Below are 24,000 nucleotides of genomic sequence, written 5' to 3'. Positions count from 1 at the left end.
TTTTAGATTCATTTCATGGGTGATCTGGGAGTTCTAAGAAAGCCCTCTCACTTGCTCAAAGCCCCACTTCTAGAATATTTAAGGTGGGATGGGATAAAGAAGTAAAAGAATCTTGTGTAAGGAAACTTCTAATTTATGTCTGACACATGAATTATTCAAACATTTTTCTTGAGTGCCGGCTAGTATTTCACCAGAATGTTTTCCTATTCTCAAACTCTCTCTGCCTCTAACTCTAATCTAGGGAAATCTGAGATCCTTTAACAAAGTTCTCAGTATCAAACTATAACTGTTATGAATAGCATTACTTCACAGCATTCAGAAGTATTATGTAGTATGTTGGAAATAAAATGTATGAGAAGTTGGCGTATATACCTTAAATCAAATTAGTACTTTTGCAGATTATCTAAACAATACAGTAAGTGCTAATACCATACTTAATTATTTGAGCCAATGCCTTACAATTTCAAAATGCTTTAGGTTGTTTTGTTTTCCAATGCGCTACAGCTTAAAAAAGAAAGGGAATAGACTACAACTTTGGTTGCATGGTAAGAAGGAGTTGAGATATGTAGACCAAATTTCAGGTGTAGTAAACTAGCTGGAAATGATTCAATTTATAAATATTACTCTGGACATGATTTCTATTTCGGATATTTTTTAAGTGACAATTTGACAGTAATGTACTCTCTTTATTACGAGACTGAGACATTGTCTGATTGAATAATATCAGTAAATTCTCCCATAAATTCCCATTGAAAGATTACTTTCAAATGTTGGGAAACTTCTAGAATTCGACAGAGTGCAAGTTGTGGGAAAAGGGTTAGATTTTAAAATACCTATAAAAAAAGGCATAATTCCAGAGGTTTCTGAATTTTTTCAGTAAATTGCTAACATTCACAAAAGGGATAAAAAAAGTATGTGACAATTTTCTCTGCTTTTTAATTAGACCTCTTTGAAAGAAACATTGAATCACTTTTCTCTTTATTTTTCCTATGTATAACACTTTTAAATGGCTCTTCTGGACTCAGTGGTGCACTGATTAACTCCTTCTTCTAGTTATTAATGAATTGTTGCAATCATTAATTAATCCCCGGATTCAGGAAGAACTGTCGCATCTCACGGATGCCTCCCCTCTTTTCTGCCTCCCAGAAGCACAGCGTGAGCAATGGAGGAATGGTCACAAGAGCAAGGCGTGTTCTAGCTGAGCAATAATTTGGAAGAGGCTGATAAGTGGATTCCCAGTCCTAATTTAAATAATGGCTTTATACATTTACATTTTCAAGCGTTGCTATTCGAATAGAAATCAATGATGCAAAATCACTAGGAAGAAAAATAGTTGTTGGCAAAACTGACTTTCGTGTAGTTAATGTTTTATTTTACTTTAAACGTTTCAACATTTAGACTATGAACATCAAAATTTGACTGCAGTATATATTACTTTAACTTTCATATGCTTTTTGGTTTCTCCTGGCACATTTCAGCCATCAATCAGTAACTGAAGTTCTGCTTAGATACTATTCTGAGTTGTTCCAAAGCCAAGTGGCTTCAGGAGATCTGAACAGTGCAACATGGGAAGCATCTGCCTGGGAAACGACTTGGTTTGGCAGGACACAGGGCAGCCTCTGTCCTCTGTCCTCTGTGAATGCCCCCATTGTCAGGAGCGATCAGATCATGGGGATTTCCTGTGGGGAGCGGCTGGTTGGAAGGGAGGGCAGAAACTGTACTCAAGGCAGCCACTTACCTCCTCCTTGACCTGACATACAGAGTGCAGTGGATTTTTCTGAACACTGTGTAGCAATTGCTAGTGATTCAAAAAAGAAAAAGAAAAGGAAAGGAAAAAAAACAACTTTACATGTTAAGCTCCTGTATCAAAGCTTTAACCTATAAAAATAAAGGTCGATTAACTTTGGACCAAAACTGATACACTAATATTTTTGCAATCTCATAGAATCTTAAACATTTAGACCTAAAAAGTGCCTTCTCTTTCTAGGTTCTCATTTTGTAAATAGGCAAATGAAAAAATTAAAAGAAAAATGAAAAGATGGAAAGAAATGCAATGTTAATAGTGCTTATGTTAAGGAAGGTGGGAATATGGGTTGTTATTTATTTTTTAGTACTCCTATATGTCTACAGTGGTGATAGGATTTTTATAATGACAAAAAGTATTATTTTAAATGCATGAAGCAATTGCAAGAATCCTTTTAAATGTATCTTGCACCTTTTAGGCCGATTCTGCGGAGAAGCTGAGAGAGTACGGGCTTTCCCACATCTGTAGCCACCCTGTGCTGGTGACCAGAACCAGGTCTTGCCCGCTAATAGCACCACCAAAGTCACCTCTTGTCCCTCCCTGGAAACTCTTCCGTCAGAAAAAAGAAAGGGTCATAACAGATGAGCCTCAAGGTAACTGCTCTCGTGTCATCTGAGAAGCTTTCTAATTAACATTTCTCCCTACAAAGGGCTGATAGCTCCGTTTGTAAAGAAAGATAAGGCTCAAGGCAAAACACTCAACGTCACACCTACAGCCCGCATTTCAGTTTATGTCCGAATTTTATGTCTTTCGAGATTAATTCTCCACATCTCAGAAGTTTGATTCACATCTAAGCTGACCTGGACGTATCGAGGACATTCTTTGGGTGATGGTTTTTTATTGTTATTGTGACAAAAAGGTGGTTTGTAGCAAATACTATAGAAACTTGAATAGCACACGTTGAGCCACTGGAGTGAATTTCTACTGTGGTAATCACTCTAGGGTACCCCGCAGGACATGATCTTTGAATTCACTGATTTCTACTTAGAACTCCTTTGGGAGTTGAACTTCTGCCCTGGATTGGCTCCTGTGTTAATATTGTCACATAGCCACAAGGAGTGGCAGTTGTCCTCAGAAATAAACAGGCTCCCGCTGGCTGAGAGTGGGGCTGTGGGACTGTTCAGGCCTTATTTTTATTCTCACAGTTCATTTCTAAATTCCTCACCGTCCGTGTCTAATTCTTCACTCCTTCGATCTTTTTCTCTACAAGTCTTCATTCTTACTCCTTTTCCCATGAGCAAAAGTTTGGGTGGAAGACAGACCAAGATGGCAAGAGAAGAGATGAGTGAGACAATACATGAAAAGTCAATCTTAAAGCAGAATCGCGAACATGAGAAGAGAGGATTAAAAAAAACACTAATAATTAAAAAATTTCAGCCTAGCAGAACAACTCATAATTTATGTTTATTCAACATATGTATATCCTTTCCATAGCTAATTTGGTACTTGCAGTTTTTAATGAAGGATAATAGAGAATTGGTGTGCTATGGATTATATATACGTATGTAGGTGTCTGCATATGTATATAATATAAATATATATATATCTCATTCTAAAAAGCTTAAATTATGTTTAATAATAACAAAAGCTATTTTGTAATTTTTTTGTGTTCATTTCATTGCTTTTGCATTTTTACCTCTGTCTTTGCTAATATCTCATTATTTTCTAATTGTATTCATCCAGAAACAGTACATTGCATTCTAGAGGTTATTGCATTGGGGCTGTGCTCACAGCCTGTCACTTGAATGAACAATGAAGGCAAAGCCACAGTGAGCATCCCTCATGCTAGTTTCCTGCAGGCAGTCACTCTGAAGCTTATAAATATGCTTAAGTATTTGGTCCCATGCACCATGGCTTGTGCCCCTATTTGTGGTGCTTGCTGCTGTCCCTACTACCAATTTAAGTATTGTTGATCCTTCATTGCAGGTGACAAGAGCACCATATCTCAGTTACAGGGTAATACATAAGTCCCAGTGGTCCTTAGGATCCTAAACAGAGATAACCACATCGATCGGAATACATACCTGTTCCTTGCCTCCTACTTCCAGCCACAATTTCCACATTTTAAAAATATAAATAACAACTGTTAACCGTGTCATTTTTCTCACATTTTCTTTCTGCCTACACTGGTGCAGCCAGTACAGCTGGCAGCAAAGACTTCTCTAGCACAACATGCTTTCTCCTTGCCAGAAAAGAACAAAGATGAAAGAAATGTCTGCTTTGGATGGAGAGGAGAAATGATCAATTCATTTTTTGTTGAGACCTCTCTGACCTTCTCCTTCCTGCCCCATTATTTTAGTCATTTATTTACATCCCTTGAGTTTCTGCAGTGGGCTGTTGGTGCCAAGAGAGTGTGATATGATGCTGAAAGGAAATAAAATCTTTTACAGTCCTGTGCCCCATAATGATGTTTTGGTCAATGATGGACCGCATATACGACAGTGGTCCCATAAGATTAGTTTCATATAGCCTAGGTGTGTAGTAAGCTACACCATCTAGGTTTGTGTAGGTACCCTCTATGGTGTTCACACAATGACAAAGTTGCCTAACAATGCGTTTCTCAAAATGTATCCCCACCATGAAGCAATGCATGACCGTACTTTTAAACACTACATTTTAGTTAAATGCATAGAGCTACGCTTAAAACACTTGTTCATTCAGAGCACCAAGGAGGGGCTGAATGAAAGAAAACGTATTGAACATACAGCTATTTCCTGATTTGGCTGCTGATTGGCGTGTAATTATATGTAAGTGACTGCTTTCGTCAGCTGGGGAAGAAAACCTAAGGATTGGCGGGATTCCCTGATTTCAGTGCCCCACCTCGAGGCTCACCCCATAGTTGTCTTTCTTCTCTCTATTGGGTTTAGTAAAGTGAAAATTAATAGAAGATCAATTTAGAGATTGCCACGGAACAAGCACAGAAAAGTCACATGCACTGTGTCAGAGCCTCACTTTTTTTCCTCCAATGGGCATCCTTTCCGCCGTCGCAGGAGTTTTTGCTGAAATGATCATCCCTAATGTTTAATTTCAGTGTTCGCCATGTTAGTGCATGGGTTGTGTCCCACATCCACTGAGAATTTCTCACTGCTAGGTCAGCTTCAGACTCCTTCAGGAGTGCCCACAGATCCTTTCTTGACCTGCTTTCTTTTCTACTCATGAGCTTGACTTTGTTGCCTGTTCTGTTCTCCCACTGCCATCTCATGCCTTTGTCCACATTTCCTCTTCATGTCCTGAGCAATGTGGGGTAGAGGTTAACTAAGAGAACACATGTCTTAGTAAAAGACTTGTATAGAAATTCAATCCTGTACTTGAAACAGCAGCAAATGCCGAGCAGTAACTCCTGAAGACATTGCTGACTTTCTTCATCGAGACTTCATTGTTTCATGTTGTCAATGTGGAAAGCAGCTGAGGAGATTAAAGAAATCTAACAGTGGCCGAATCTATCAAGCTTTTTCAATTAAAAAAACCATATGTATCCTAGTACGTTCCTATTTAACTCTATTGAAATTTGCTGGGTAAATAGTAATCTAATGAGAACTGCATTAAATGTTAAGTTCGGCGTGTAATCTTGGAAGATTTTTGTAAAAGTACATCACACTGCCTGTTTCTTTTCAGAATTGGTAATAAAGAAGCCTGAGCAGTTTCTTGAGATTTCAAGTCCGTTTTTGAATTATAGAATGACTCCGTTTCCAATTCCAACAGAAACGTAAGTACATAGCGTTCTTTCCCACAAATGCATCTTGCTCTCAAAAGAAGTATTTTGTGACTTGCGTGGTTAAAAAGAACAGACTAATGGGGGCATTTTGAAGAATTTTCATTTAAGAAAAAGGCCAAATATATGTATAAAACATACTACAGGATATTTCCTTGATCTGGTACAGGTTATGATTTCACCAATCCACTTATTCAACAAACCTTTTCTAGCCACCTTTTGTATGTGATTGTTATGGGCTGAATGTGTCCCCTTAAAATTCATCTGTGAAGCCTTAACACCAGTGTGGCTGTATCTGGAGATGGGGCCTCTAAGGAAGTGAGTGCGGTTGAATGAGGTCGTAAGCTTAGTGTCCTCAGAAGAGGAGACCAGAGTGCTCTCTCTCTCCATGTACTGAGGAAAGGCCACGTGAGGACACAGTGAGACAGCAGCTGTCTGCAAGCCAGGAACAGTCCTCATGGACACTGACCACGCTGGCACTGTGATCTCGGACTTCCAGCTTCCAGAACGGTGAGGGAAAAAGTGCTGATGCTTACGCCACCCAGCCCATGGCATCTTGTTGGGGCAGCCCCAGAGGACTAACACAACAGGGCAGTCTATTTCACTCGAAGGTAGAAAGATAACACACTTGTCTTGCCCCACATCGATATCAGCTTCTGGGGGAAGCTGGATATCTAAGTAAATAATTACAATAAAATGTAATCGTTGGCATTACAAAGGTATGTCCCAAATTCCATGGTTGTAAAACCCTCAAAGAACCTATTCTGCAGAAATGATTAGAGCCCTGAATACGGGAGTCCTGATGTCAGCGATGTGCGGGAGGCGGGAGAGCTTGCCGGCAGCTGTGATGCAGGTCACTCTCCTGTTGGATGTCATGGCTCTTCCTCTTCCTGGGGGAAGGGTTTGAGGTCCTACCCTGCCCCTCTTCCTCCATCACCCACGCGTCATCTCCCAATTTAAAGCTGCACTTCAGCCCTCAATGGAAGCTTTACCTGAGGACAAACTTTGCAACCAGCTGCTGTGAAGGGGACCGGATAGTTACAGCCTAGTAAAACCAGAGATAAATGTAATGTAATAAGATAGTGATATAAAGTGAAAGAAATCCTGCTGCCAAAATAACATGGATGACTCTCACACAAGAAAATAGACCAAAGAAATCTGGTTTAAAAAGTACGTGGTTTGGGGGCCGGCCCAGTGGTGCAGTGGCTAAGTGCACACATTCCGCTTCCATGGCCTGGGGTTTGCTGGTTGGGATCCCGGGTGTGGACATGGCACGGCTTGGCATGCCATGCTGTGGTAAGCATCTCACATATAAAGTAGAGGAAGATGGGCACGGATGTTAGCTCAGGGCCAGTCTTCCTCAGCAAAAAGAGGAGGATTGGCAGCAGATGTTAGCTTAGGGCTAATCTTCCTAAAAGAAAAAAGACAGTACATGGTTTGTTTTTAATTATTCTATTAATATACACTAAGAAAACAAAAACAGAAGGCAAAATATGGTGTGGGAAGTCACGACAGTAGTTATCTGTGGTGAGGAGTATGGGCCATGATGGGGGGGGGTGCATCTGGCAGGGCTTGCTGGGTGCTGGTCATATTACTATCCTTTGATCTGAATAATGGTAATATGGCCATGTTTATTTGGTGATTTTTCATCATTTTACATTTATGATTTGTGTCCTTTTTGAATGTATTTTAAATTTCAATAAAACTTTATTAAAATTTTCGGATGGCCTATGTCATAGGTCACACATACAACAGCCGTTAGGTATGGTTTAGTCTTCTCTTAGATATATCAAAATCTATGAGAGGAATATAAGCATATAAGCTGATGAAGAAAAGCGGTCAAAATTTCGATCAGAAGTCTGCCCATTGGACTGTGCCACTTTTAAAGCCTCTTGACATCACAGCCGGTTAATTTACATTTAATGGCCTCTGTCGAAGTAGAAGACATTAGGGAGAGTCTTCAAATCTTCTCCCTTTAAGGCTCTTGTCATTTCTCTGCATCGATTGGACACTGAAAAGTGTTGGAGGAGACACCGTAGGCAGCGCCGGGAGACGGACGGTGGCCGTTAGAAGTGTCCAGCCGTGAGGGACAGCTTCATAAACAGAAAAGACAATTTACTGCTACTTTGGCTTGAAAAGTTTGTTACTGTTATAAAATTGTAAATCCAGTTTTCCTCAAACTTTCATTTTAACTTATAAGAAATCTTATCTTATACATAAATCTATCAACTTCCATGAAAGTTTTAAATAAATTTAGTTAGCAAAATGTAAGTACTTTAAAAGCCAAAAATCACAGCAAATAAAATCTTTCCAAGTATTTAAATCATCATAAAAGTTCAAATAATCAAAATCATTTATTTTGAGAACCTTAATTTTTCCTATAATACTATCAGTTGTTACAAACCAAAATTTTCTTATCCCTTTTAATTTAACAATAAAGCTAGAATTAAATATTAAGATATATATTTGAAAGCCTAATTTGTTGGATTATGTAACATGCTAAATTCTTTCATATATTAAAAATGCAAAGTACCACATATACACAGAATTTTCCTAAACCTCACATAAAAATGTTAACGCCTCATAATTTTTCTAATTAATTTTGTACTTAATGCTACCCACTAAGATGATGATTTTACCATTCTGATTAATTTTTGATTATCTGTCAACTGATGGAGATTGCGTGCGAATCAGAGACTTTGTGGGTCATAAGAACCGGAGCTGCGGGCCGCCGGGACAAACTTTCTTGTGGCTCAGAATGCCACACTCAGACTTCCAGAATCTCTACACCAACAGGGACCACAAATGGTTTGGTCTCATGACCTGAACTCTCGGGGTTACTCTCTTTCTTGATTGCCTTATGCCCCTTTCAGCTTTATTCCTTGATTAAAGTGGATGGAATTCTGTAACCCAGATCCAGGTGACTCCAATATTTGATTGGATCCAACTAGTCTCTTCACTGGTTGGCTCTGTTGTGAATTCCCGAGGATACTCATTCTATCTGGCACAGCCCAAAGCAAAGATAGGTGAATGGCATTTCACCCTGTCCGTGTGAAAGACACATCCCTTGTCGCCCTTTGCTGTACAGTCAGAGTTCTCCGGTCAGCATAAGCGCGAGCCCTTTTCCTGGCGAGCCCTTGAAAGTGACTGCTATCGCAGCTGCCTTTCTTCAGAGCGCTGCCACTGTCCCTACAGGCCGCATTTGCCCGGTCTCCGCTCCCGGTCTGGTTTGGGAGAATCAGAGCGTCACAAATGTGTTTGTGCTGCCCTCTAGTGGCAGTTTCAGGTAAATCAGAGAGGTTTAGCTTGAGGTGAATTAAGTTGTGTGAACTCCAGCAAGGAAAAATCTGAAAGTTTAGGAAATCTGTATACATGAAATTTAATTTTATCTTTGAAACACACTTACCAAAAAGATATATACTATAACAAATGCCTTTTTATTGCCCCTATAAATGTCTAGCTAAGGGAATGGCGATTTGGGTCACATCAGCAATTACTTGGAAGGAAATACTGTATGCTTGGGTAGCTAGTAGGAATGTCTCAGTTATAAACTTAAGCACTCAAGGCTCATAATTAAATTTTTGACTTGGAGTCCTATTTCACTGATACATTTCTCTGATATTTAGCTAAATCAATTCTAAATGTTGTCAAATTCCCAATATCCGAAGATGATGACCATAGCTTTAAAGTAAACAGTGTCCAGGAATTTTCTACACCAATGCACTGACTGACAGAGAATATTTCTTCAGTAAAATGGAAAGCAATTCAACGTTTTTAACAAGAAGCAAAAAATCATTGCGGATTGTAAAAAATGAGAATGATAAAATGAACTAAATCAGAACTTCCTATTGTTGACAATACTGCAGCTACTTAATATACAGTGGAATATTATTCAGCCATGAAAAGGAAGGAAATCTTGCCATCTGAGTGAACATGGATGGACCTGAGGGCATTATGCTAAGTGAAATAGATCAGACAGAGAAAAACAAATACCATATGATCTCACATATATGTGGAATCTAAAACAAAACAAAACTCAGATATAGAGAACAGATTGATGGTTGCAAGAGGCAGGGGATGGGTAGGTGGACAAAATGGATGAAGGAGATCAAAATGTACAAACTTGCAGTTATAAGATAAGTCAGTCCTGGGAGTGTAATGTACAGCATGGTGACTATAGATAATAACACTGTATTGCATATTTGAAAGTCGTTAAGAGAGTAGTTCTTAAAAGTTCTCATCACAAGGAAAAAAGTTGTAGCGATGTGTGGTGATGAACGCTAACATGTTGACTAGACTTGTCGTGATCATTTTGTAATATATGCAAATGTTGAATCATGTTGTGCACCTGAAACTAGTATAATATTATATGTCAATTATATCTCAATAAAAATATAGCAGTTGTTTATCGGTAACTTCAAACAAGAGATTAAGGTAACAGAAGTTTTGTTTTGTTTTTTTCCATTAGTCAGTTTGTAAAATCTTTTATTAAGAAAGGGGTGGCTCCAAGATCTAGTCTATTTTCCCTTACTGAAAATGAAGAAACTGCCACCCTCAGCCAGACAGACTTAAGTCAATTGACGGCAACTGCGTCTCAGGTAACTGTGTTACTATTATCATTCATGTTTATAATTCTTAATTATAAAAGATTTTTTCTTAAACTGTGGAATATACTGTACATAAAAAGAATGTATAAGGTGCATCTGAACAGAATAAAGAATACTGTTAAAATAAGCTTCTTACGTATCCATCACCTAGATCAGAAAATGGAATAGTCATCTCGTATGGAAGTCCCCTGCATGTCTCTTCTGGGTTGTATTTTCTATCTGCCATTCAGAGTTTGGTATTAGTCAACTCTATACTCTTTTCTTTTCTTTTCTTTTTTCGGTTAGGAAGATTGGCCCTGAGATAACATCTGTTGCCAATCTTCCTCTTTTTGCTTGAGGAAGATTATCCCTGAGCCAGCATCTGTGCCAAACTTCCTCTATTTTGTATGTAAGATGCTGCCACAGCATGGCTTCATGATCAGTGTGCAGCTCTGCACCCAGGATCTGACCCAGCGAACCCCACGCTGCCAAAGCAGAGCGTACAAACTCAACTGCTGTGCCACCAGGCCAGCCCCAACTCCATACTCTTCCATACTCTTTTAATTTCGCCAATTATGTATATATTTATTAAAAATATTAGGTTAGTTTAATTGTTAAATAATTTTATTTAAATGGGTTTTTGTATGAATTCTTCTGGGACTTCTTTCACTTAACATGGTTGACGAGATTCGTCTCTTTTGTTGCCTGTCACAGTTCATTCATTTCACTGGTTGAAGGTATTTATCATCTGACTAGCCTGCCATTTTTGTTTCATCTTTCACAATGTTATTGACTACATTTGCTGCTTCTTGTTTCTTACTGTTGCAAGCGATGGCACCATGACCATTGTTGAATGACCCTGTATACACGTGCACCTAGCTACGTAAAGATTATTACCACTGAGGTAATTGCCATGACATATACAACTTTTCTTATACAACTTTTTGTAGAAGCTAATTCCTACCTTTTTTCATTTGATTGCTCTTCTAGGACACCTTGGTAGGCCGTCCCAAACACCAAAAAAATAAAATCCCTCTAAACACCGTTTGCCACACAGTCAAACACATCAGATATTCTATAAATGCCAATTGTTTTCCTGGAGACGTCACCCCTGGAATCCTTTGCCCTCTTGCTCCAGTTCAAACTAATGGAAGCTTGCACCTCTTTCCTCTGACAGATTTCCTCTTTTCTGGAAAGTATATTCTCCGAGTTTATACTCTAACTTTGATGGGGCACACCTTGCAATACTTCCTGAGAAAAGACGTAGGAGCAGTGAAAATTATGAGAACTTGTATGCCTGCAGATGTCTCTATCCCACCTTCCCACCTGATGTATATTTTGGTGGGATATAGAATTCTAGTTTGCAAGTCGTTTCTTTCAGAATTTTTGAAGCTCTGCCTCGATCCCTTGTCTTCTACTTTCAAGCATTTCTCTTTTTATTTAAACTTATTGAACATCACTCCCCCCCGACCAAAGAAGAGTGAACTATGTTCATCACGTGAGGTGATGGATGTGTTAATTTTCTGGACCCTGGATTCTATGGTGTATGTGTACAGCACAGCACTGCTCTGGAGAGTACAGACGACACTGTGATTCTTGATCCTTTGCATGTGACTCTCAGTCCTCTCGGAAAGTTTTTGGACCTTCTTTTCATCCTTAGAATAATAGAATTTCACAATCACTGGCCTTGGTATGAGTTTTTTATGTGAACTGCACTGGGTTCTCCATGAGCCCGTTCAACCTGGAATTTGTGTTTTTCAGTTGTAGGGAATTTTCTTATACAGTTCCTTGGGAATTTCCTCTTCTCAGTACAATAATATTAAGTACATTCACATTACTGTACAGGCAATATCCAGAACTCATTTCATCTTACAAAGCTAGAACCCTATACCCACTAAACAACAATTCCCCATTCCTCCTCTCCTCAGCCCCTTAAAATCACCATTCGACTTTTTGTCTCTATGAATTTGACTACTCTCGGTAACTTATGTAAGTGGAATCATACGGCATTTGTATTTTTGTGACTGGCTTATTTGACTTAGTATGGCGTCTTCACAGTTCATCCAGATTGTAGCATGTGTCAGAATTTCTGTCCTTTTTAAGGCTGAATAATATTCCATTGTATGTAAATACCACATTTTGTTTATCCGTTCGTCCATCGATGAACACACTGTGAGTGAATAATGCTGCTATGAAGATGAGTGTACGACTATCTCTTAGAGATGCTGCTGTCGATTCTTTTGGGTATATACCCACCTGTGGAGTTGTTGGTCATATGGTAATTCCATTTTTAATTTTTTCAGGAATTTCCATACTGTTTTCCATAGCGACTGTATCATTTTATATTCCCACCAGGAGTGCACAAGGATTCCAATTTCTTCATGTCTTCACTAACTCTTATTTCCTGTTGTCGTTTTTTAATAGTAACCATCCTAATGGGTGTGAGGTGATATCTCTTTGTAGTTTTTATCCGCGTTTCCTTAATGATTAGTGATGTTGAGTATCTTTTCATGTGCTTGTTTACCATTTCTATATCTTCTTTGGATAAAGATTTATTCAAGTCTTTTGCCTATTTTTCAGTCAAGTTTTGTTGTTGCTCTTTGTAGAAGTTCTTTCTATATTCTTGATGTTAACCCTTTATCAGATATGTGATTTGCAAATATTTTTCCCATTCTGTAGGTTACATTTTCACTCTATTGATTGTGTTCTTTGATGCACAGAAGTTTTTAATTTTGATGTATTCTAATTAATCTATGTTTACTTTTGTTGTCGGTGCTTTTGGTCTCATCTCCAAGAAATCATTGCCAAATACAATTTCATGAAGCTTTTGACCTATTGTTTTCTTCTAAAAGTTTTCTATTTTAGTCTCTTAGCCTTTTGTATCAACTTACTGTCCAAGCTTTCTGTTGAATTTGTTTCACTTTTCCTACTTTACTTTCTCAGAGCTCTCTCTTGTTCTTGATTATATTTTTGTAGAATCTTATTTGATAGATGAATATCCTCTCATCTTTCTGATGTTGCTAATTTTAAAAATTGCTGTCCATATTATTGTTTTTGTTTTCTGTGAACTTCCCCACCCACATCCATTATTTTCTTTCTTTCATGTAAGAATCTTTCCTTGATTGTCGGGTGACACTTTGCTGTACACAAGTATTTAAGGAATTTCTGACATTAAAGAGCTGCTGCTGGGAGCAGCTTTATAACATGGATACAGCTTGTCGAGTGGAGACTGTAATTTAGGTAATTGGGAATGAATGAGCTTCATTTGGGGGTGAGATTAGCTCTGAATGTCAGATTCCCTGGGAGTTTCCCTGTCTGTGATCAGCTTCTCCAGTTAAGGGTCCTCTAATCTCCCTGGTGGGGTTGAATGGGGTCACGGGGTTGATGTACACTTGTCCACTGAAGCCCAGCAGCACAGAGGAGCTGGGAGTTCCGAGGTTCAGCGTGCGGTCTTTCGCTTAATTCCTCTCCTCTCTGTACATAGCCTCTTCTGCTTCCCATGGTATCTGTGAACTCACGTCCGGAGATTTCTCAATTACTTTCTCCACTTGAAGCAACTTTTAGTGTCCTGGTTAGGCAGAAGAGGGCTCAGTGCTAAACCGGAAGGAATGAGGGAGAAGAAGAGGGGATTTGTCTGTTCCTGATATAGACATACATCCCAATCTTGTGTTGTCAGCCCAAATCTCGTTCTCTCCTTCTCAGATGCCTACTGATTGTTTCTGGGGTCCTAAGGCATGGCTGGGCTTGCTTCTCACTAGTCTTTAGTATCCAGTTATCTCTCCTCTCCTGTCTGCTCCATCCGCTTTACTTGAGCCAAAATATTGTTGACATCACCCATTATTGGTCTCTATGAGTTTGTGCCATTTTATCTTTTACACAGAGAAAACTCAGTTGTACATGTAAATTCAACTTAATTTCCCTGTTAAAATTTTGAGGAACAACTTTTATAATTTGAAACCAGTCTTTCTAGGCTCTGTAGATTAATTGTGAATTATAATCTCATTATACTCAATCTGTATTAATGACAAGTGCCTCATAATGAGTAATATATCTGCTTAGAGATACTGTTTTAATTTGACTTTTATTATAAGATTCAATCATATGATAAATTCACATATTCTTTGTTTAAATGTCATAAGCTTAAACCCTCAGCCAATTATTTAATTAAATTCACATCTTTTGAATTTTAAGGTTAAAAATAAATTCTCTGTTTTACTGTATTTTTTAGTAATTATTTGCAGAAATCTATTTCTTCAATGTTTAAAGATTATTAATTCTTTTAAAAACTTTGATGCTTTAGAAAGCTGTAGTATTTTGTTAAATTTATAAGTGGTTTCTTAATGCATTCCTTTCAATTCACAGGGTAATCTTGCTTCACAAGTTACATCTGGAAAAGGTAAATTAGTAATCTCATGATTTTTTTCACAGACATCAAAGCACAAAGGGCTCTCTGCTTCTTGAGATCTTTTCGTTCTCCCTTCTCCTGGCTCTCAGCCTCTCTCCAGTGACTCCTCTGATGTGCTGAGTCTAATTTGCTCTGGGCTGAAAAAATCAGATAATCTCTCTTGTTAAACTCAAGCTTAAAGTCAAAATAAAAGATGATCTGATTAAGGCCCATGAGTAAAGTTCATGTGTTTTAATGCATGCGTGCTGTGATCAAAGTGCTGAAACTACTACGAATTCCTCAGTTCCTAACTAAGAACTTGGCCAAGCTTCAAATCCAAAAAAGTATGTGGCATGTGTATATATAAAATTGGGGTTCACAAAGTGTATGAGAACTTTATGCATTCCTTGATAAACATAAAATAAGATCACAGAATCACTAACAATAGGGAGTGATTAAGTGGCTTACAGAAATGCATTTATTGCAATAAAACTTTCAAATTTTTCTTTCTTCTTCTGCTGTCAGAGCCATCCCCTCTTATATGACTGTCTGTCTATAGCATATTTTAAGTACGAAAGCTAGCTAACTTCTGTTATATCTATAATCTCTAAAGAATGTGTGCACAAACTTATGAAAATGATTTCAAAACTTCTGAACACTCTATTATGAGGATAAGTGATGATTGAATTCTCCCCAGTGTATGAAAATGTGTCTCTGTATGGACCGCCACAAACTTGAGGCCTGCATGTAAATGATTGTATCAGTAAATGTTTTTCAAAATAGACTTTGATCTATGAGCTTCCCACTACAATTTTCCGTATCTTAATAACTTCATATTTAACAACATAGATGTGTTTGACATATTTACCTTCTACTCTGCACAGATGAACTAACAGACCTTGGAATGAATGACGCAGCTCATCAAGCTGAGGGAGTCGGTTTAGAAAGAGATTTGGTCAGCCAGGTGACAGAGTCACAGGAAAAGTCACAGGAGGACCTTATAGCAATAAATAATGGTGTTTCTAAAGAAATATGGTTAGATTTTGAAGACTTTTGTGTATGCTTTCAGTAAGTATAAATTTTTTGTGTGTATTGAATATAGTGGATATAGAAGCTACTAATTTTTAGTTATCACTTAAGAGAGTTAAGCCAATATTAGTCTAGTGTTGATATAATCTCTCAGAAAATTTCAATTCTGCGGTACACTGTCATCACCTGTAGTCACCATGTTACACAATGGAACCTCAGGCCTTCTCCATCTTATAACTGAGAGTTTGCACCCTTTACCAACCTCTCTCTATTTCCCTCACCCACTAGCCCTGGAAACCAATTTTCTCTCTCTGAATTGTTCTTATTTTTTAACTTTCATGTGTCTTTAACTTGTTCTGCCTGTAATTATTTGATTCTAAGAAACTTAACGTGTAGTACTAGTCTGTTGTATATAATGGCAATAATCCTTTTTAAATAATGTTTTTCAGGAATATATGTATTTTCCACAGGCCAAGTTCATATTGCTTGACCTTTCAAAAAACAGAATTCAAGGTAAAAATATTATGATCTCTTCTCTTTCTCTTCTTATATTTAAAGTTTTAGTAGAATCATGCTAGTGAAAAACATCTTCAAATTTATCAAGCATTTCTAAACTTGTAACATTATCATATCTAAAAAAATAATTATTAGGATCTTCTACTAATCTATTCTCCGGGAAATGAGCAAGACTTCGCCACCTCATACCCTTACATGTGATCCATCTGGTTGTCATAGTAGTTCAATTCTGAGCTGCGTTATTGTATAAATTCACATTAAGAAAATTTTGATTTATGAATTAATGAAAGAGAAGCACAAGTAAATTTATTATATTTGATTTCAATTAGTGTTCACCAAATTGCGTGCAATTCCTACAACATGAGCACGTTTTCACTACCATTTCTGTTATTTTTGCCCGTGTTCCTCCCTCTGGCCAGAGTTCATTCCCCTTCATGCTTATTGTTTCCACCTGGCTAATGCCTAGAAGCCCTTCAGAGCAGCATGGCTGTCCTTGACCCTCTGAGACCTCCTTCCCTGTCCATAGGGTCTGGGTGAGGCACGTATGTACCAAGTATGACTCATCCTCACCCAGATCTTACCTCCCTCCATCCTGTCTAGTTACTTCTCTGTGCCCCTCCACCTCCCTGCCCACTTGATGTCAAAATCTGTAGAAGGACTCTGTCTTTTTGTTCAATTGCAATACTGGTCCTGGCATGAGGCAGGAACTCAATAAAAAGTTGTTGAATGAATGAATTAACAAATCTCACATTGAGTGGAATTTGGGGGGAAAATATAACACGTATTCTGGAAAACTAAATTGTACTGAAACTTGCATGTTGCTTGTATGGGGCCATCCAAGCCCAGTGATAATCCCACACCTCCACCAGCAGTATGCAGAGCTGGGGGAAGCAAGGAGTCTTGGAGATGACTTTTCCCATCGCACTTGTACTAGATGAAAATGCAGGCAGAGAAACCTTTTGAGCATCCTCAAAGGTGCTCTCTGTATCTGGTGGCCTGATCGGAAAGTAAGGATCAGGTCTGTGGTAGTGGCTGCACCCCGGGAGAGGGGGCCAGAAACGGTCCAACCAGTGCTGAAATCTATCTGTAAAACACCCAGAGGAATGCTTTGACTTACAAAGATAACAAAACTGTTCATTTAGAGTAACTGAGCCCAGAGTACGGTATGAGAGTAGTATATGGTTTATAGTTAACTTGGGCATATTTATATATTCGAACAATTGGCAATAATAAAATGACAGTCATTTATAGGAGCTTACTCTGTTGCCAGCCTCGGTTCTTTGTTACATGAACTCCTCATAGCATGCCCTATGAAAGGATTATTATTATCATCATTTTTCAGGTAAGGAAACTGAGGCAGATCAAGGCGGAGTAAATAGCCCAGGATCACAAAACTAGGCAGTGGCGCAAACATCAGGAGAACTGGCTGTCTGACGTGGCGCCCGTGCTCTTCTCCTGAGCACACCTTTGGGAGAAGCAGAGGAGGATCTTGGGGCCGGCTGCCTGGTTTTGAATCCAGGCTCCACTTGGGGTGGGACTTTGAGCAAGTTATTTAAGTTCTCTTTGCCTCAGTTTTGTTATCTGTAAAATGGCAATAATAAAAGACCTATGTCATTACAGTTTAAAAGTAAGTGAGATAATGTATGTAAAATGCTTGGAGGAATGCCTATCACTTGGCGAAAATAAATGTTGGCTGTCTTTATTATTACTAAAGGCAGTTTGCATATCACCATCCTAATATCTATGTGTCTGTGTTTGGAAAATGGCCAACTGTTCTTTATTCTAATCTTATTTTTTTTAAAGTGATGGTAAATATAGGGGTTTTTTTTCCTTTTAAAGTCCCAACTTGGCAAAATAAAATGATGACATCCCTATATGAGTCTCTTCACTCTTTTGAAATTTTTTTAGCATCAATGTTGTGAGCAAACAATAACTTTTTCTTAAAGGTTTTGGAACCCAAACTTAACAGCCTTTAGTATGGCTGAAAGGAAGGATGGGTTGTGGACTGAAGCCAGGTATTCCTGATTTTAGTGGCCACAGGCGCTGTCAGCTGAACTGGGGGCAAGGAGACTGAGACCTCTCCTCTCCCCACTCCTTAGAGGATCCATTGGTGCTCAGTGTGGGACCTGGGCTGGGCGCTCTCAAAAGTGCCTTGTGCTGGCACCAGGGCAGAGTGCCCTTATGTGGTCTCCAGGGCCACTCTACCCCCAAATTCTCAGACTCTTAAAAATGACAGCAAATGAGCTCTGTGCAGAAACTCCTCCTCAGGCGAGCACGCTGGGCTGGCAAATTCAGGGGCCTGTATAGTCTTAGATAGTGAATATTTGAAACAACTGTCTCTATCACCCACATGTTGCAGCTAAAAGGAAACAAATGAAATAAAGTGCCAAATGCTAACTATAGGAAAATATTGGGGAAAGCAATCACTTAAAACATCATTACATTGTATCAGGCATTGCTAGCAATCTTGTCATAATGAAATAATATTTCCTTCTTCACAGTACTACTAGAGATTTTTCTTTCATATTTTAACTGGCTATTTAAATATTCTTGTAAAATAATATGGAAAGCTTTTAAAGTATAACTACAATTAAATTCATGTAACACGTTTACCACATACCATCAGTCAAATCACGTTGAAGCACTGAGAATTGGAAAGGCAATGATAGCATAATAGTCGAGAATACCAGCCTTGGGGTCAGGTAGATAGTTTTGAATCTCTACTTTTGAATCTCAGCTTTGCTACTTGCATGCTCTGTGACCTTTGGCAAGTTATTCACCCTCTCTGTGTTTCAGTTCCTTCATCTATAATTATAGATACCAATAGTACCCACATAGGATGGATTGAGATCATGTTCACGTAATTCTTATGTGGTTTTCCTTTAGGGGAACTTCTGGTTTTACTCAGGGCTCTTTTGCATCTCCAGAACAAAAATCCAGTCTGGTGATTAGCATACAATGGATATACTTCTGAAGATCTCGTAGAAAGAAGGAACAGAAGGTTCATATCACATGCCACTCTGCAAAATCCCTTTTAACACGCTCTTTAGACACTTCTGTTCTCTACCAAAGCTACCCTGCGGCCTGTCTACTTGTCAGGGACCCGTTCTCTGAGCACTGCTCGGCCCCGGCCCAGTCTCCTCCTCTATGTGTGATTTCTGGAACAGGCGTATCCTTTTTCTTTACTCATGGAGAAGAGCTGTGACTCTCTCTGACACAGCAGCCAGTTTCACACAGGCCCTGCGGACCCAGCTTCCATAGCCTGTTGCCAACATTCACCTGGTATGATCTTCTTCATATCATTGAACCTGTACAGTACTTATTGTGGTGTCTAATGCTAGGTATTGCATTATTATTAGAAGTGAGAAATATAGCATTAATAGACTGATATTAAGTACAATGGCTGGTCTGATTTCTTGCAGTTCTCGGATGAACGTGTGTCCTACTATCTGTTTGTGGATAGTCTAAAACCTATTGAACTACTGGTTTGTTTTTCTGCATTGGTCCGCTGGGGAGAATCTGGAGGTAAGAGGGCTCTAGAAAATTACAGTCTTAAAGCCTGGCTCACTTTCAGCCCAGGGGAAATGCAGAGGAAGATTTTTAGACTCTGGATGAAGGAACATATTCCCTCTCCAGACCCTGTGAGGGAGTCACGCTTACACCACATCCGATGAGCGTCTTACTTCTCCAACATCAAGGGTTATGCTCTCTTGGCACCTACACCCCTACTTGCTGTAGTCGTGTACTCACCTCTTTGGCATGCCTACTCATTGTTTTTCTTTCCACCTATATGTGCTATTCTTGATTCTTTCAAAATCTATTAAAAAACATGAATACTTTCTTCTTTGATTTGACAATTCTGAAGATCTTTTCCTCTATCCCACCTTGGGCCCCTACTTTCGTGAATATACTTTAGAATTTACTGTACCATTTGCTATATCATCCCAATTTCAAGCTCTCTGACCACCATCCCCTGACTCTCCAGTTCACTCTCCCTAGAACTCCCGCTCCTACAATTCTTTGACTCCTCTGGGACCACCACTGGCTCTGCCACTTTTTCTCTCTCCATCCCTCTCCTCACATTCTTATTTCTCTCATTCCCAACATGGGTTCCGTGATCCACCATTGTAATTGTACCCACAACGCAATTGCTCTTCTTACCCTCTCATCTTACCTTCCTGGCAAAATCCTAATATTGGTTGAACCCAACAATTGAACTCTACACCTAACTGCGGTTGCATCAGAGCAGCTGAATGTGACTAGAGGGGGAAAAAAACCAGTCATATCAGCTAGCCCCAGTTTAAATGGGGGACCAAAGATCTCAGAAAAGCCTCTGAGCTTGCCACCATTTCCCTAGTTCCTTCATGTTTCCCAGTCTCACTCTCAAGGATAACTATTTCGAACTTTGAAGTCACTCTCCTCTCTCTCTCGCAGTCTCTGACACCCACTCTTGTCCTCACTCATTGTCAGTTGATGACCTTGCTGCTGTTTCCACAGAAGAGACAGAAGACAGCAGAAATGGTCTGCTTCATCTTTCCATCAGCAACTCTCCCAAGCTCTGGTCAGCCTACCCTCCCATCCGAATGGATGGACTGTCCTGCTCCTTTCTATGGCCAACCCTTTGCACACACATGCACATATGCACAAAGCATCATTCCTTAATTCTTTGGCCGGTTTTGTTAAAGTATTTACCTCTAACTCTAACAGTACCTGGCACTGTAGAGGCTCGCTAAATATTTGCTGAATGCTTCATATTGAATGTTCCCAACTTTGAGAACGAGGACTATGATTTTTCACCAAAATATCCTCAATGTTTTGAATGGTGTCTGGTGTATAGCAGGTGGGTGATAAATGCTTGCTGAATAAACTTTCCAAACTTTAGTGGTGTAAGCATAGTATGTCTACCTACCCAATACCTCCTAAGCCACACCATGTCCTAGAACATTCTATTTGCGTAGAGGTGTTTCAAGTCATGCTGTGGCCTTATGTCCTCAGCTTGAGTGTTATGTGGACATAGGGTAAGGAATATATTGCCCTCAGCTACTAATGAAGCATGGTCCATATTCTTTATTCTTTTTAAGAGAAAAACTTGATATTAAAATTAAATTTTTATTTGCTATTTCTACACATGGCCAAAGCTAAGAATCAAAGATCAAAACTTAAGTAAACAATAGGGTATTTTGACCTAGCTTTGCAAATATCTTAGGAAAATCTCTTATTTTCCTAGATGTGGTGTTTTTCCTCCTTTAAAATTGCAACTAGAGGGATAGTGTCATTACAGCTGTAGATAATAAAAGCGATGGCATACTACCCCGAGATGCTCCTGTCTGTCCTCCTCTTCCTAACTTTCCCATTCCTGGTTTCCTCACCCAAGGGGATGATTATGAGGAGGAAAATAAGACAAAGGAGGAAGGTCTGGGTTCCACCTGAGTATCACTTCCAATAGTGATTTATCAAGAGTAATGAACATTTTTAGAATATCTCTAATTCCTGATTTTATTATTACTGTTAATGTTGTTACTGGAAAGCAATACCAGTGAAGGCCAACTATACTCTCACAATCAAATTTTAATATTTTTCACTTTTCCTAAAGCTTTAACAAAAGACAGCCCTCCCGTAGAGCCTGGACTACTTATAGCTGAGACAGTTTCTTGGAAATCTCTGAAGCCAGGCAATCTGGTTCTGAAGATTCATACCTATGCCACCAAGGCTACCATTGTTCGCCTGCCTGTCGGGTATGGAATGGCTTCCTTTTTCCCATACTAAGAATTTTTTGAAGACTTGGAAACTATTAACTACTAAATAATTAAACAATACGGAATCTGGGATGTTGTTTCTTGAAGTGATTTCATAAGGCACAGATCTATCATTGTGATTCTTGAGAAAAATAATTCCATGAACAGGTAAACTGAAGAAACGCTGTACATTGAATCTCCTCCTAGAAGATTCATAGTTGCCAAGGAGTCTGGTAATTTCTTTAGTGAAGAATACGGTTTAACTTATTTAACCTTGCATTTCCATAAATTAATTTATTATGAATTCTTTTTGTTTATTTATTTATTTAAAATTTTTTTTGGTGAGGAAGGTGGGACCTGAGCTAATATCTGTTTCCAATCCTCCTCTTTTTGCTTGAGGAAGATTGGCCTTGAGCTAACATCTGTTGCCAATCCTCCTCCTTTTGCTTGAGGAAGATTGTTGCTGAGCTAACATCTGTGTCAATCTTCCTCTGTTTTACATGGGATGCCACCACAGTGTGGCTTGACAAGTGGTACTATGTCTGCACCCAGGATCCAAGCCTGCGAACCCCAGGCCACTGAAGCGTAGTGCACAAACTTAACCACTATGCCACCAGGCTGGCCCCAAAAATCCTTTTTGTTTTCCTGGAAATCTTACTATCTTCTTTAGCAAGAACTGTGATTTTATTTAAAAATAGATTGGGAAACATAGCATTTTCCTCTACCAACCAATCTATAGTTTTACCTGTAGTTTGTTTTACTAGATTTTATTTTTAATTAAGGTAAAGTTTGCTAAACAATCACATTTTCCACTTTAAAGAAAATATACATAATCAAAAAGTTTTCTTGATTTTGGTAAATAAAAATCAAAATATTACCTCATATTTCAGATGAAAGAAATATTTTTGCTGGATTCCCCAAGATCAATCATGCTAATTCTATGTGATAGAAAATGACTATGAAGTCTACAAAGCCCTATACCACCATGAATTATTGCTGTTGTCAGGGAAAATTCAAGATGAGTGTTTTGCAATGTGACTTCAGTGTATGGGGATATCTCCAGCGTGTGCAAGTTTGTCATTTAGTGTCACTAGTTTTGTCTGACGTAATTAGTGAAATGTACATTCCATGGTCTCTGAGGGTTCTTTTGGAGTGGGAATTCCAAGGTCTTTATTATATCTATGTTAAAGAATGCAACTCTTACTAACATTTGACTTCGAGCGCAAAATGTCATCAAGAAACTAACAGAGGCAAGGACTACAGTGAAGGAACAGGTCCTCATATGTCCGCCATCCTCTTTAGGAGGCACATGCTGCTCTTCACTGCCTACTCCCCGGTGGGGCATTCCATAAACATCTGCAGCATGATGACTTTCGTCGTTGGGGATGAAGATGTCGTGCTACCTAACTTCGAGCCGGTAAATATTTTAGCAACTGTGAATTCTTTTGTGCCTTATTTTCAAAGAATTTGAGCTAAACCATATTCCTATTTTTGATTCAACTTACCCATTTTTCCCTTTTAAAACTATTAAGTATATTCTTCAAGAAATTCACACATACGACAGGTACAATAAACTCTGTAGGGATGCAAATAAAATCATTTTAGTTTTTCTCCAACAACTACCTTCACCTCTGCTCCATTGAATCCCCTTTCACATCTGTTAACATCCCATGTAGATCCTATAGTATTTTTGGTCTTTTGGGGGGTATAAAGCATCAGTACAGTCCATTTCAATGTAGTTTAAAATTTTGGTATCGTAGGCTCCATTTAACCCTTCCTTGGCCTCAGGAATTCGGAGTGGTTGTCTCTGGGATACAGGAGCAGAGGATCCAGAGAAGGTTCTGTTGCTTCTTCATCTCCTTTTTCTCCTCTTGGTCTCTCCTTAATTTCTCTTGCTCCTCTGCTCTGACAGGATCTGAAAGAAGAGACAAGGGGCCGGCATCTCCCCTGAGGTCCTGTCCTGGTTTTAGTTGTCCTCAAAAGGACATCCTCTTTAGAGATGTAGGCAGGTGCATTTTTGGGGCAGGTGCATTTGGAGGGTCTTGCCCCGCATGATTGAGCTTTACTCCCCTCCCTCAACCCATCTCCACGTAGCACGTCCTCATATTAATGAGATGGGATCCTCTCAGCCAGCCAGTAAACTTCTTGGCCAGGATAGCAACAAGATGGCTCCAGGCCAGCTCCCTTAAGCTGTGTTTCTGTGGCTCGGACATGCTCCAGTCCTGCATTCCTGC

At 39.0% G+C, this 24,000-nt stretch overlaps 1 protein-coding gene across 12 annotated transcripts in view; it reads left to right on the top strand.

Annotated features, from left to right (window-relative positions):
• The window catches only part of ADGB (androglobin), a 172,657-nt gene that overhangs the window by 74,419 nt on the left and 74,238 nt on the right, over window positions 1–24,000 (top strand). For all 12 annotated transcript variants that reach the window (XM_070256532.1, XM_070256530.1, XM_070256531.1 and 9 more), the window contains 9 exons: window positions 2,223–2,397; window positions 5,420–5,510; window positions 9,985–10,114; window positions 14,465–14,498; window positions 15,371–15,554; window positions 15,965–16,028; window positions 19,454–19,556; window positions 21,625–21,766; window positions 23,069–23,183. In XM_070256532.1, coding sequence (XP_070112633.1) covers window positions 2,223–2,397; window positions 5,420–5,510; window positions 9,985–10,114; window positions 14,465–14,498; window positions 15,371–15,554; window positions 15,965–16,028; window positions 19,454–19,556; window positions 21,625–21,766; window positions 23,069–23,183 — 1,038 coding nt within the window. The remainder of the gene's footprint in view (window positions 1–2,222; window positions 2,398–5,419; window positions 5,511–9,984; window positions 10,115–14,464; window positions 14,499–15,370; window positions 15,555–15,964; window positions 16,029–19,453; window positions 19,557–21,624; window positions 21,767–23,068; window positions 23,184–24,000) is intronic.

This window comes from Equus caballus, chromosome 31, assembly GCF_041296265.1.
Source record: "Equus caballus isolate H_3958 breed thoroughbred chromosome 31, TB-T2T, whole genome shotgun sequence".
In the NCBI taxonomy this organism is placed as follows: domain Eukaryota; kingdom Metazoa; phylum Chordata; class Mammalia; order Perissodactyla; family Equidae; genus Equus; species Equus caballus.
The sequence above is the reverse complement of the archived record's forward strand: the minus strand, read 5'-3'. Positions and strand labels throughout refer to the sequence as shown.